The sequence below is a fragment of the Pelobates fuscus genome, chromosome 12 (assembly GCF_036172605.1).
Source record: "Pelobates fuscus isolate aPelFus1 chromosome 12, aPelFus1.pri, whole genome shotgun sequence".
NCBI classification, from domain to species: Eukaryota; Metazoa; Chordata; class Amphibia; order Anura; family Pelobatidae; genus Pelobates; species Pelobates fuscus.
The window spans coordinates 138,656,319-138,668,900 of NC_086328.1; the positions used below are offsets into that span (position 1 = coordinate 138,656,319).

General features: G+C 31.1%; 1 protein-coding gene across 1 annotated transcript in view; it reads right to left on the reverse strand.

The window, feature by feature from the left end:
* Positions 1-12,253, reverse strand: part of LOC134578432 (dispanin subfamily A member 2b-like) — a 49,503-nt gene extending 37,250 nt beyond the window's left edge. The window contains exon 1 of the mRNA XM_063437434.1: positions 11,945-12,253. Within this exon, the coding sequence (XP_063293504.1) occupies positions 11,945-12,184 (240 nt within the window). The 5' untranslated portion in view covers positions 12,185-12,253. The remainder of the gene's footprint in view (positions 1-11,944) is intronic.
* Between the last annotated feature and the right edge of the window lie 329 nt (positions 12,254-12,582).

Sequence of the window (12,582 nt, forward strand, 5' to 3'; positions counted from 1 at the left end):
GTTATTTACACAATGCTAAATATTGCACTAGTTAAAGTGTTATTTACACAATGCTAAATATTGCACTAGTTAAAGTGTTATTTACACAATGCTAAATATTGCACTAGTTAAAGTGTTATTTACACATTGCTAAATATTGCACTAGTTAAAGTGTTATTTACACATTGCTAAATATTGCACTAGTTAAAGTGTTATTTACACATTGCTAAATATTGCACTAGTTAAAGTGTTATTTACACATTGCTAAATATTGCACTAGTTAAAGTGTTATTTACACATTGCTAAATATTGCACTAGTTAAAGTGTTATTTACACATTGCTAAATATTGCACTAGTTAAAGTGTTATTTGCACAATGCTAAATATTGCACTAGTTAAAGTGTTATTTGCACGATGCTAAATATTGCACTAGTTAAAGTGTTATTTACACAATGCTAAATATTGCACTAGTTAAAGTGTTATTTGCACAATGCTAAATATTGCACTAGTTAAAGTGTTATTTACACAATGCTAAATATTGCACTAGTTAAAGTGTTATTTACACAATGCTAAATATTGCACTAGTTAAAGTGTTATTTGCACAATGCTAAATACTGCACTAAAGTGTTATTTACACAATGCTAAATATTGCACTTGTTAAAGTGTTATTTACACAATGCTAAATATTGCACTAGTTAAAGTGTTATTTACACAATGCTAAATATTGCACTAGTTAAAGTGTTATTTACACATTGCTAAATATTGCACTAGTTAAAGTGTTATTTACACATTGCTAAATATTGCACTAGTTAAAGTGTTATTTACACATTGCTAAATATTGCACTAGTTAAAGTGTTATTTACACATTGCTAAATATTGCACTAGTTAAAGTGTTATTTACACATTGCTAAATATTGCACTAGTTAAAGTGTTATTTACACATTGCTAAATATTGCACTAGTTAAAGTGTTATTTGCACAATGCTAAATATTGCACTAGTTAAAGTGTTATTTGTACGATGCTAAATATTGCACTAGTTAAAGTGTTATTTACACAATGCTAAATATTGCACTAGTTAAAGTGTTATTTGCACAATGCTAAATATTGCACTAGTTAAAGTGTTATTTACACAATGCTAAATATTGCACTAGTTAAAGTGTTATTTACACAATGCTAAATATTGCACTAGTTAAAGTGTTATTTACACAATGCTAAATACTGCACTAAAGTGTTATTTACACAATGCTAAATATTGCACTAGTTAAAGTGTTATTTACACAATGCTAAATATTGCACTAGTTAAAGTGTTATTTACACAATGCTAAATATTGCACTAGTTAAAGTGTTATTTACACATTGCTAAATATTGCACTAGTTAAAGTGTTATTTACACATTGCTAAATATTGCACTAGTTAAAGTGTTATTTGCACAATGCTAAATATTGCACTAGTTAAAGTGTTATTTGTACGATGCTAAATATTGCACTAGTTAAAGTGTTATTTACACAATGCTAAATATTGCACTAGTTAAAGTGTTATTTGCACAATGCTAAATATTGCACTAGTTAAAGTGTTATTTACACAATGCTAAATATTGCACTAGTTAAAGTGTTATTTACACAATGCTAAATATTGCACTAGTTAAAGTGTTATTTACACAATGCTAAATACTGCACTAAAGTGTTATTTACACAATGCTAAATATTGCACTAGTTAAAGTGTTATTTACACAATGCTAAATATTGCACTAGTTAAAGTGTTATTTACACAATGCTAAATATTGCACTAGTTAAAGTGTTATTTACACGATGCTAAATATTGCACTAGTTAAAGTGTTATTTACACGATGCTAAATATTGCACTAGTTAAAGTGTTATTTACACGATGCTAAATATTGCACTAGTTAAAGTGTTATTTACACGATGCTAAATATTGCACTAGTTAAAGTGTTATTTACACGATGCTAAATATTGCACTACTTAAAGTGTTATTTACACAATGCTAAATATTGCACTAGTTAAAGTGTTATTTACACAATGCTAAATATTGCACTAGTTAAAGTGTTATTTACACATTGCTAAATATTGCACTAGTTAAAGTGTTATTTACACATTGCTAAATATTGCACTAGTTAAAGTGTTATTTGCACAATGCTAAATATTGCACTAGTTAAAGTGTTATTTGCACGATGCTAAATATTGCACTAGTTAAAGTGTTATTTACACAATGCTAAATATTGCACTAGTTAAAGTGTTATTTGCACAATGCTAAATATTGCACTAGTTAAAGTGTTATTTACACAATGCTAAATATTGCACTAGTTAAAGTGTTATTTACACAATGCTAAATATTGCACTAGTTAAAGTGTTATTTACACAATGCTAAATACTGCACTAAAGTGTTATTTACACAATGCTAAATATTGCACTAGTTAAAGTGTTATTTACACAATGCTAAATATTGCACTAGTTAAAGTGTTATTTACACAATGCTAAATATTGCACTAGTTAAAGTGTTATTTACACAATGCTAAATATTGCACTAGTTAAAGTGTTATTTACACGATGCTAAATATTGCACTAGTTAAAGTGTTATTTACACGATGCTAAATATTGCACTAGTTAAAGTGTTATTTACACGATGCTAAATATTGCACTAGTTAAAGTGTTATTTACACGATGCTAAATATTGCACTAGTTAAAGTGTTATTTACACAATGCTAAATATTGCACAAGTTAAAGTGTTATTTACACGATGCTAAATATTGCACTAGTTAAAGTGTTATTTACACAATGCTAAATATTGCACTAGTTAAAGTGTTATTTACACAATGCTAAATATTGCACAAGTTAAAGTGTTATTTACACAATGCTTAATATTGCACTAGTTAAAGTGTTATTTACACAATGCTAAATATTGCACTAGTTAAAGTGTTATTTACACGATGCTAAATATTGCACTAGTTAAAGTGTTATTTACACGATGCTAAATATTGCACTAGTTAAAGTGTTATTTACACGATGCTAAATATTGCACTAGTTAAAGTGTTATTTACACAATGCTAAATATTGCACTAGTTAAAGTGTTATTTACACAATGCTAAATATTGCACTAGTTAAAGTGTTATTTACACAATGCTAAATATTGCACTAGTTAAAGTGTTATTTACACATTGCTAAATATTGCACTAGTTAAAGTGTTATTTACACATTGCTAAATATTGCACTAGTTAAAGTGTTATTTACACATTGCTAAATATTGCACTAGTTAAAGTGTTATTTACACATTGCTAAATATTGCACTAGTTAAAGTGTTATTTACACATTGCTAAATATTGCACTAGTTAAAGTGTTATTTACACATTGCTAAATATTGCACTAGTTAAAGTGTTATTTGCACAATGCTAAATATTGCACTAGTTAAAGTGTTATTTGCACGATGCTAAATATTGCACTAGTTAAAGTGTTATTTACACAATGCTAAATATTGCACTAGTTAAAGTGTTATTTGCACAATGCTAAATATTGCACTAGTTAAAGTGTTATTTACACAATGCTAAATATTGCACTAGTTAAAGTGTTATTTACACAATGCTAAATATTGCACTAGTTAAAGTGTTATTTGCACAATGCTAAATACTGCACTAAAGTGTTATTTACACAATGCTAAATATTGCACTTGTTAAAGTGTTATTTACACAATGCTAAATATTGCACTAGTTAAAGTGTTATTTACACAATGCTAAATATTGCACTAGTTAAAGTGTTATTTACACATTGCTAAATATTGCACTAGTTAAAGTGTTATTTACACATTGCTAAATATTGCACTAGTTAAAGTGTTATTTACACATTGCTAAATATTGCACTAGTTAAAGTGTTATTTACACATTGCTAAATATTGCACTAGTTAAAGTGTTATTTACACATTGCTAAATATTGCACTAGTTAAAGTGTTATTTACACATTGCTAAATATTGCACTAGTTAAAGTGTTATTTGCACAATGCTAAATATTGCACTAGTTAAAGTGTTATTTGTACGATGCTAAATATTGCACTAGTTAAAGTGTTATTTACACAATGCTAAATATTGCACTAGTTAAAGTGTTATTTGCACAATGCTAAATATTGCACTAGTTAAAGTGTTATTTACACAATGCTAAATATTGCACTAGTTAAAGTGTTATTTACACAATGCTAAATATTGCACTAGTTAAAGTGTTATTTACACAATGCTAAATACTGCACTAAAGTGTTATTTACACAATGCTAAATATTGCACTAGTTAAAGTGTTATTTACACAATGCTAAATATTGCACTAGTTAAAGTGTTATTTACACAATGCTAAATATTGCACTAGTTAAAGTGTTATTTACACATTGCTAAATATTGCACTAGTTAAAGTGTTATTTACACATTGCTAAATATTGCACTAGTTAAAGTGTTATTTGCACAATGCTAAATATTGCACTAGTTAAAGTGTTATTTGTACGATGCTAAATATTGCACTAGTTAAAGTGTTATTTACACAATGCTAAATATTGCACTAGTTAAAGTGTTATTTGCACAATGCTAAATATTGCACTAGTTAAAGTGTTATTTACACAATGCTAAATATTGCACTAGTTAAAGTGTTATTTACACAATGCTAAATATTGCACTAGTTAAAGTGTTATTTACACAATGCTAAATACTGCACTAAAGTGTTATTTACACAATGCTAAATATTGCACTAGTTAAAGTGTTATTTACACAATGCTAAATATTGCACTAGTTAAAGTGTTATTTACACAATGCTAAATATTGCACTAGTTAAAGTGTTATTTACACGATGCTAAATATTGCACTAGTTAAAGTGTTATTTACACGATGCTAAATATTGCACTAGTTAAAGTGTTATTTACACGATGCTAAATATTGCACTAGTTAAAGTGTTATTTACACGATGCTAAATATTGCACTAGTTAAAGTGTTATTTACACGATGCTAAATATTGCACTAGTTAAAGTGTTATTTACACAATGCTAAATATTGCACTAGTTAAAGTGTTATTTACACAATGCTAAATATTGCACTAGTTAAAGTGTTATTTACACATTGCTAAATATTGCACTAGTTAAAGTGTTATTTACACATTGCTAAATATTGCACTAGTTAAAGTGTTATTTGCACAATGCTAAATATTGCACTAGTTAAAGTGTTATTTGCACGATGCTAAATATTGCACTAGTTAAAGTGTTATTTACACAATGCTAAATATTGCACTAGTTAAAGTGTTATTTGCACAATGCTAAATATTGCACTAGTTAAAGTGTTATTTACACAATGCTAAATATTGCACTAGTTAAAGTGTTATTTACACAATGCTAAATATTGCACTAGTTAAAGTGTTATTTACACAATGCTAAATACTGCACTAAAGTGTTATTTACACAATGCTAAATATTGCACTAGTTAAAGTGTTATTTACACAATGCTAAATATTGCACTAGTTAAAGTGTTATTTACACAATGCTAAATATTGCACTAGTTAAAGTGTTATTTACACAATGCTAAATATTGCACTAGTTAAAGTGTTATTTACACGATGCTAAATATTGCACTAGTTAAAGTGTTATTTACACGATGCTAAATATTGCACTAGTTAAAGTGTTATTTACACGATGCTAAATATTGCACTAGTTAAAGTGTTATTTACACGATGCTAAATATTGCACTAGTTAAAGTGTTATTTACACAATGCTAAATATTGCACAAGTTAAAGTGTTATTTACACGATGCTAAATATTGCACTAGTTAAAGTGTTATTTACACAATGCTAAATATTGCACTAGTTAAAGTGTTATTTACACAATGCTAAATATTGCACAAGTTAAAGTGTTATTTACACAATGCTTAATATTGCACTAGTTAAAGTGTTATTTACACAATGCTAAATATTGCACTAGTTAAAGTGTTATTTACACGATGCTAAATATTGCACTAGTTAAAGTGTTATTTACACGATGCTAAATATTGCACTAGTTAAAGTGTTATTTACACAATGCTAAATATTGCACAAGTTAAAGTGTTATTTACACAATGCTTAATATTGCACTAGTTAAAGTGTTATTTACACAATGCTAAATATTGCACTAGTTAAAGTGTTATTTACACGATGCTAAATATTGCACTAGTTAAAGTGTTATTTACACGATGCTAAGTATTGCACTAGTTAAAGTGTTATTTACACGATGCTAAATATTGCACTAGTTAAAGTGTTATTTACACAATGCTAAATATTGCACTAGTTAAAGTGTTATTTACACAATGCTAAATATTGCACAAGTTAAAGTGTTATTTACACAATGCTTAATATTGCACTAGTTAAAGTGTTATTTACACAATGCTAAATATTGCACTAGTTAAAGTGTTATTTACACGATGCTAAATATTGCACTAGTTAAAGTGTTATTTACACAATGCTAAATATCATTAAGTATCATTATATATAATATCTGCTAATAAGTAACTGTAAGTATCATTATATATAATATCTGCTAATAAGTAACTGTAAGTATTATTATATATAATATCTGGTAATAAGTAACTAAGTATTATTATACATAATATCTGCTAATAAGTAACTCTAAGTATTATTATATATAATATCTGGTAATAAGTAACTCTAAGTATCATTATATATAATATCTGCTAATAAGTAACTGTAAGTATTATTATATATAATATCTGCTAATAAGTAACTGTAAGTATTATTATATATAATATCTGGTAATAAGTAACTGTAAGTATTATTATATATAATATCTGGTAATAAGTAACTAAGTATTATTATACATAATATCTGCTAATAAGTAACTCTAAGTATTATTATATATAATATCTGCTAATAAGTAACTGTAAGTATTATTATATATAATATCTGGTAATAAGTAACGCTAAGTATCATTATATATAATATCTGCTAATAAGTAACTGTAAGTATTATTATATATAATATCTGGTAATAAGTAACTAAGTATTATTATACATAATATCTGGTAATATGTAACTCTAAGTATTATTATATATAATATCTGGTAATAAGTAACTGTAAGTATCATTATATATAATATCTGGTAATAAGTAACTGTAAGTATCATTATATATAATATCTGGTAATAAGTAACTGTAAGTATTATTATATATAATATCTGCTAATAAGTAACTGTAAGTATTATTATATATAATATCTGCTAATAAGTAACTGTAAGTATTATTATATATAATATCTGCTAATAAGTAACTCTTAGTATCATTATATTAACCCCCACTTAGTGTCTGTGTGTTTTTTTCCCCAATTGGGGCCTATTGAACTTACTATTTTAGATTTTCTTTATCATATCTTCTTTTTGACTATATCATTTATGTCTGTAGCTTGGTGTGTTGAACATTTACTCTTTTTTGGGAAATATTTTTGGTATCGTGACCTCATTTTTTAGGGGGACCTGATCCAATCTATCTTTATGTTGGGTTATGCTCTAAATTACCCTACAACGTGATAGTTTACTTGTTACACATAGATGTGTCTTTTTGTAGTCTCCCACTCAGCCAGTGAGAACATGGCCTGCTCTGTTCCAAGCATTGCATCTGGACATCCTACCAGCTTGACCTCCACTAGTAGAGATCCGCTGGGCCAAGCCGCTGCACTGAGTGCTATCCAGTAATTTAATATATCACTGAGTCCATTGCTTTCATTTAGGAACAACACTGGGGGCTTTCGGTGCCCTTCTTCTGTTTCAGCTACCTTAATATTTACCCATGGGGGAACTGGTTTGTGTTCCTGGGGATACACGTACCTCTGATATATAGTATAGATACTTTGTGTCACTCTGCTTACTGTTCATGAACATTGCTACAGAATTTATCATTACAATCTACTGGCATTTTTTAAAACCAGGAATGCCAATATGTATGTCATAGATAACCGTAAGCAGGGAATTTGACAATTTGTATTGAAATATTTTTTGCTATAACTACTACGCATAAAAAAGTCAACCTGTGTATCATAATATTTTAGATCTTGTGTATAACTTACAAAAATGTTGATTTCCAATGTGAATGAGAAAATCAATTGTGTAGATTCCCATCAGTTAATTTGTATTTATCCCAAAACAACAATCTATACTAAAAACAAATAAATCTCCCTCTAAATACAAATACTGCTGTTTTGTGCCAGTATAAATAAGTGAAAGGGTTAATATTCAGAAAAAAAATATTTGAATGCATAATTTAGTTTTACATTAATGTTTTAATTTGCACTGCGTTCACAATGGGGGATTCCTGTTCAGCTAGGCTCAGTGCCATTCTAACCTGGCAGTTTATGGTCACACACAGCATGTCCACTCCCGCAAGATGGAGTGCCAGAAGCTGAAGACGACCTCCTGGGAGAAGGTGGCGGCAGCCCTGAGGGACAGGTTCAGGTAAATAAAAAGTACCTTCCCATGCAGCTCCTTGATTCAGTCAGGAGTTCCTAAGTTTTTGCAGGTAGCTCCCAGGCACACCATGCCTCAAAGGCTCTCCTGTCAGCCTATGAGTGGTCCGAGGCCGCAGAGAGGGTGCACTGTGCTGCAAGGCATGGGTTGGAGGAGCCTACAATAGTGATATAGTCCTTTGTAGGAGAAGGTGGCAGTTGGAAGACATGTACCAGTCCTAGGTGACCAGGCAGTCTGTCAAAATTAAACTGGGACATTAATAAACAGGTGCATTAGTTGTTGGAAGAAAATGTGATGTTGAAAACTGAATGAAAATTTTGTTTTTCATTAATTTCATCAAAAAATAAAGAATTGGTCGAAAATATAACTAATGCCTGAAGGAACGAATGGGTCGCTGAATGAATTGTGTTTGGTGCCATTAGTTTATGCGTTGTAAAACTGCTGCTGTTCTGAGTGAATAAATGATATACATAAATAAAATAAAAAAAAATATTGGGGCTTGTGTTCTTTCTCCATATTATCATCTACACCTATCATTAAATGTAATCTATTGCACATACTCCGGACTCATATTGTTAGATATATAATAAATATTAACACACATTAATTATACATTTCTGTTAACTCTTTCAATTCCCAGAAACTCTAGTTTGGTAGGATCTAGGGATGTGCATGGGCAAAAAATTCAGTTCGGTTCGTTTCTGAAATTCGGTTAAGTAAAAAAATTCAGCACTTTGGCAATTCGGTTCGGTTTGGCACTTCAGAAATTCGGGACTTCGGCAATTCAGAACTTCAGCAATTCTGAACTTCGGGATTCGGAACATCTGTAGGGCTCCCTACCCCTAACCCTACCCCTACCTCTACCCCTAACCCTACGCTTAACCCAACCCTACCTCTACCCCTGTCATCATTCACTTCATTTTTCTACCCTCTCTTGTTTTGTCACTTTTCAGAAATTCAAAGCACTTCAGCACTTCCGAAATTCGTCACTTTGGCAATTTGGTTCGGTTTGTCACTTCAGAAATTTGGCACTTTGGAAATTTGGCAATTTGGCACTTCGGCATTGCCTAACAAATTTGTCCGAATTCACATTCGTAACGAAATGGATTGCACATGTCTAGTAGGATCTCCGTTATGTCTTTAAGTAAAATTTAGGGACAGTGGATGTTCCTTAAAGCCTCTTCGATGTTTCGAATATGCTCCTGAATGCGGGTTTGGATTTGTCTTTTAGTTTCCCCCACATACTGTAAATGACATGGGCAAGTTAAGACATAGATGCAGTTCTTTAATTTTTTACTCGTAATGCCTCCTTCTAACTCTTTCTTAACTTTATTTGGAGCACCCGTCCCCTTACATGTCAAGCAGTACCCACACTGAAAGAATCCTTCTTTATTATTCAAGAAGGTATTAATATTACCTTTCTTGTTCTTACAACTACTTTGTATTACATTATTTTTAATACTTGGTACTCCTCTAGAGATGATTCTAGGTTTACTGGGAACTATGTGTTGTAAAATTGGATCTCCAGATAAAATGAACCAATATTTGTTAACGATCCTCTTTAGATTCTTATTATTTCCTGAATAATAAAAATTAATGGGACTTAATTTGTCTTCTTCAAAGTCTTGTTTATTTTCAGAGTCTCATGAGTCTTTCCTATCTAAAGCTTGTACCTCCCGGTATGCTCTGTTTAATATATCCTCTGGGAAATTTTTTACTCTAAAGTCATCTAATAACGTTAAAGTCATCTGCTCTGAAAGCAAATGGCTCTAAAGTTATTGGTTGATTTTAGAGCCAAAAATTATTCTGGAGAAAATATAGTTGCATAGGCTGGAAATAGACATGTTTATAAAGTTCAGCCTTGCTCACATCTGTTTTAGCTGAAAGTAGGCACAAAACCCAGTTTGAAGCACTTCCAATTTTGCAACAAACTAGGAAAAATATTTTTTTGCAAGTATTCATCCAGTTTTCTGTTTAAACATCTGTACGGACTCTGATAAAACCACCTCTTCAGGCAGAAAATTCTACATCCTGATTGTTCTTATGGTAAAAAAACATTTCCTTTGCCTTAGACAAAATCTTCTTTCTTCCAGTCTAAACGCATGACCTCGTGCCCTATGTAAAGTCCGGTTTGTGAATAGATTTCCACACAATGGTTTGTATTGGCCCCGAATATATTTGTATAATGTTATCATATACCCTCTCAGGGGACGTTTTTCTAAACTAAATAGGTTTAAATTTGTTAACCTTTCTTCATAGCTGATATGTTCCATTCCTTTTATTAATTTTGAAGCCTGTCTCTGTATTCTCTCTAGTGCCATAATATCCTTCTTTAGAACAGGTGCCCAGAATTGCACAGCATATTCAATTTGTGGTGCTACCAGCGATAAAGAGGCAAAATTATATTCTTATCCTGAGAACTAATGCCACTTTCATACTTAAAAATTCCTTACTGGCCTTGGCCACTGCTGATTGACATTGCACATTGTTGCATAGTTTGTTGTCTATAACAATTCCCAAGTCCTTTTCGTGTGTTGTTATCCCTAATTCGCTTCCATTAAGGGTATACGTTGCTTGTGTATTCTTTACGCCGAAGCGCATAACTTTGCATTTTTCAATATAAAATTTCATCTGCCATTTGAGTGCTTAGTCTAACAGTCTATCTAAATTCCTCTGCAGCAAAGTAATATCTTGCTCACATTGTATTATTTTACAGAGTTTTGTGTCATCTGTAAACACTGAAACATGACTTTTAATGCCTATTTCAAGATCATTTATAAATATGTTAAATAGAAGCGTTCCCAGAACAGACCCCTGAGGGACACCACTTACCATCTCTGTCCAGCTTGAAAATTTACCATTAATGACAAATTGTTGTACTCTATCCTTAAGCCAATGTTCTACCCAAGAACAAGAATATGCATCTTAGTGGCAAAGTGTGTAGCTCCTGCGAGCTGTTTTTTCATACACCCCAAAGGTTACATACAGAAATCCGTCCATGGATGTTTTCTTCGGTGGTAATTCTACTAAAGTGTTAACTTTGTATTCAGAAAGTTAGCTGTGTGTCCCTTTAATAGAAAAGAGTCACAGAGAAGCAGTGAACCTCCATCTTATTGCACCCACAATGCTCTTCCAAACCTAAGAGTCCAGAATAGCCAATGGGGAAACAATTATCAAGCAATGCTTCCAATTCAGCTAATATGGCATGAAATTTAAAATTCACATTGAATTTCCGACAATTATTACTTTTAGATAAACACAGCATTATTGGCGACTTGAGTTGCTGCTTCTTAACTCCTTTAGAGCAGATAGTGCCAGGACTGTCATGATATAATGGGGTTTTCCTTAACCCTTACCATGAAGGGGTTAAATAAAACACAGGTTAGGGATTGGTAGAGTCTAGCAGAATAAAATGTTAATGGAAGTTCTATTACTATATCGCACGAGACACTGCAAACTTTAAACAGAAGTTAAATAGTTTGGTTTCTTACCTTGACAGAAAACACAAGGGCTATCAATCCCAGACAGCAAAAATTCATATACGCCATATTAAAGGTGGACCACACCACATGATCTTGTACAGGAGAAATATTGTGTGTTACAGTCACCACAGTGGACTGTAGTGGTGGACTGATCACGTTCTGAATCCTCTTGCTCTCGTCCCCTAGTGGACCTTGATCCTGACATTCATAGGAAGGGGGACCCCCACTGTAGTATGTATTAGGCTGCATCCCTCAGGCGATCTCTGTTAGGAAGGGATAATTGGGAGTGCTGTGTACGAATGATGAGGTCTCTGCCTGCTGTATGAAATAAGAAGGCTGAAGTTACAGAGGGAGGTGCTGGGAAGAAGACTTTATTTGCAAACCAGGATGTAAAAGCCAATAATTACTTTTACACAAAAACCATTTGTTTTTCAAACACAAGAAAGATGCCTCAACCATTCCGGGTAATCTGAGAACCGATGCACACAATAGCTTCAATTTCATTTTAATCTTTTAACCATTTTTAAGGTGTAATGTGCTTTTTTACAAATTCTAACTAAATTATTTACTTAGTTTCTCACTAATGGGTTTTCATTAACAATACATTACATCCGCATAGTCATTGATATTTTTCCTGGGACAAAGTA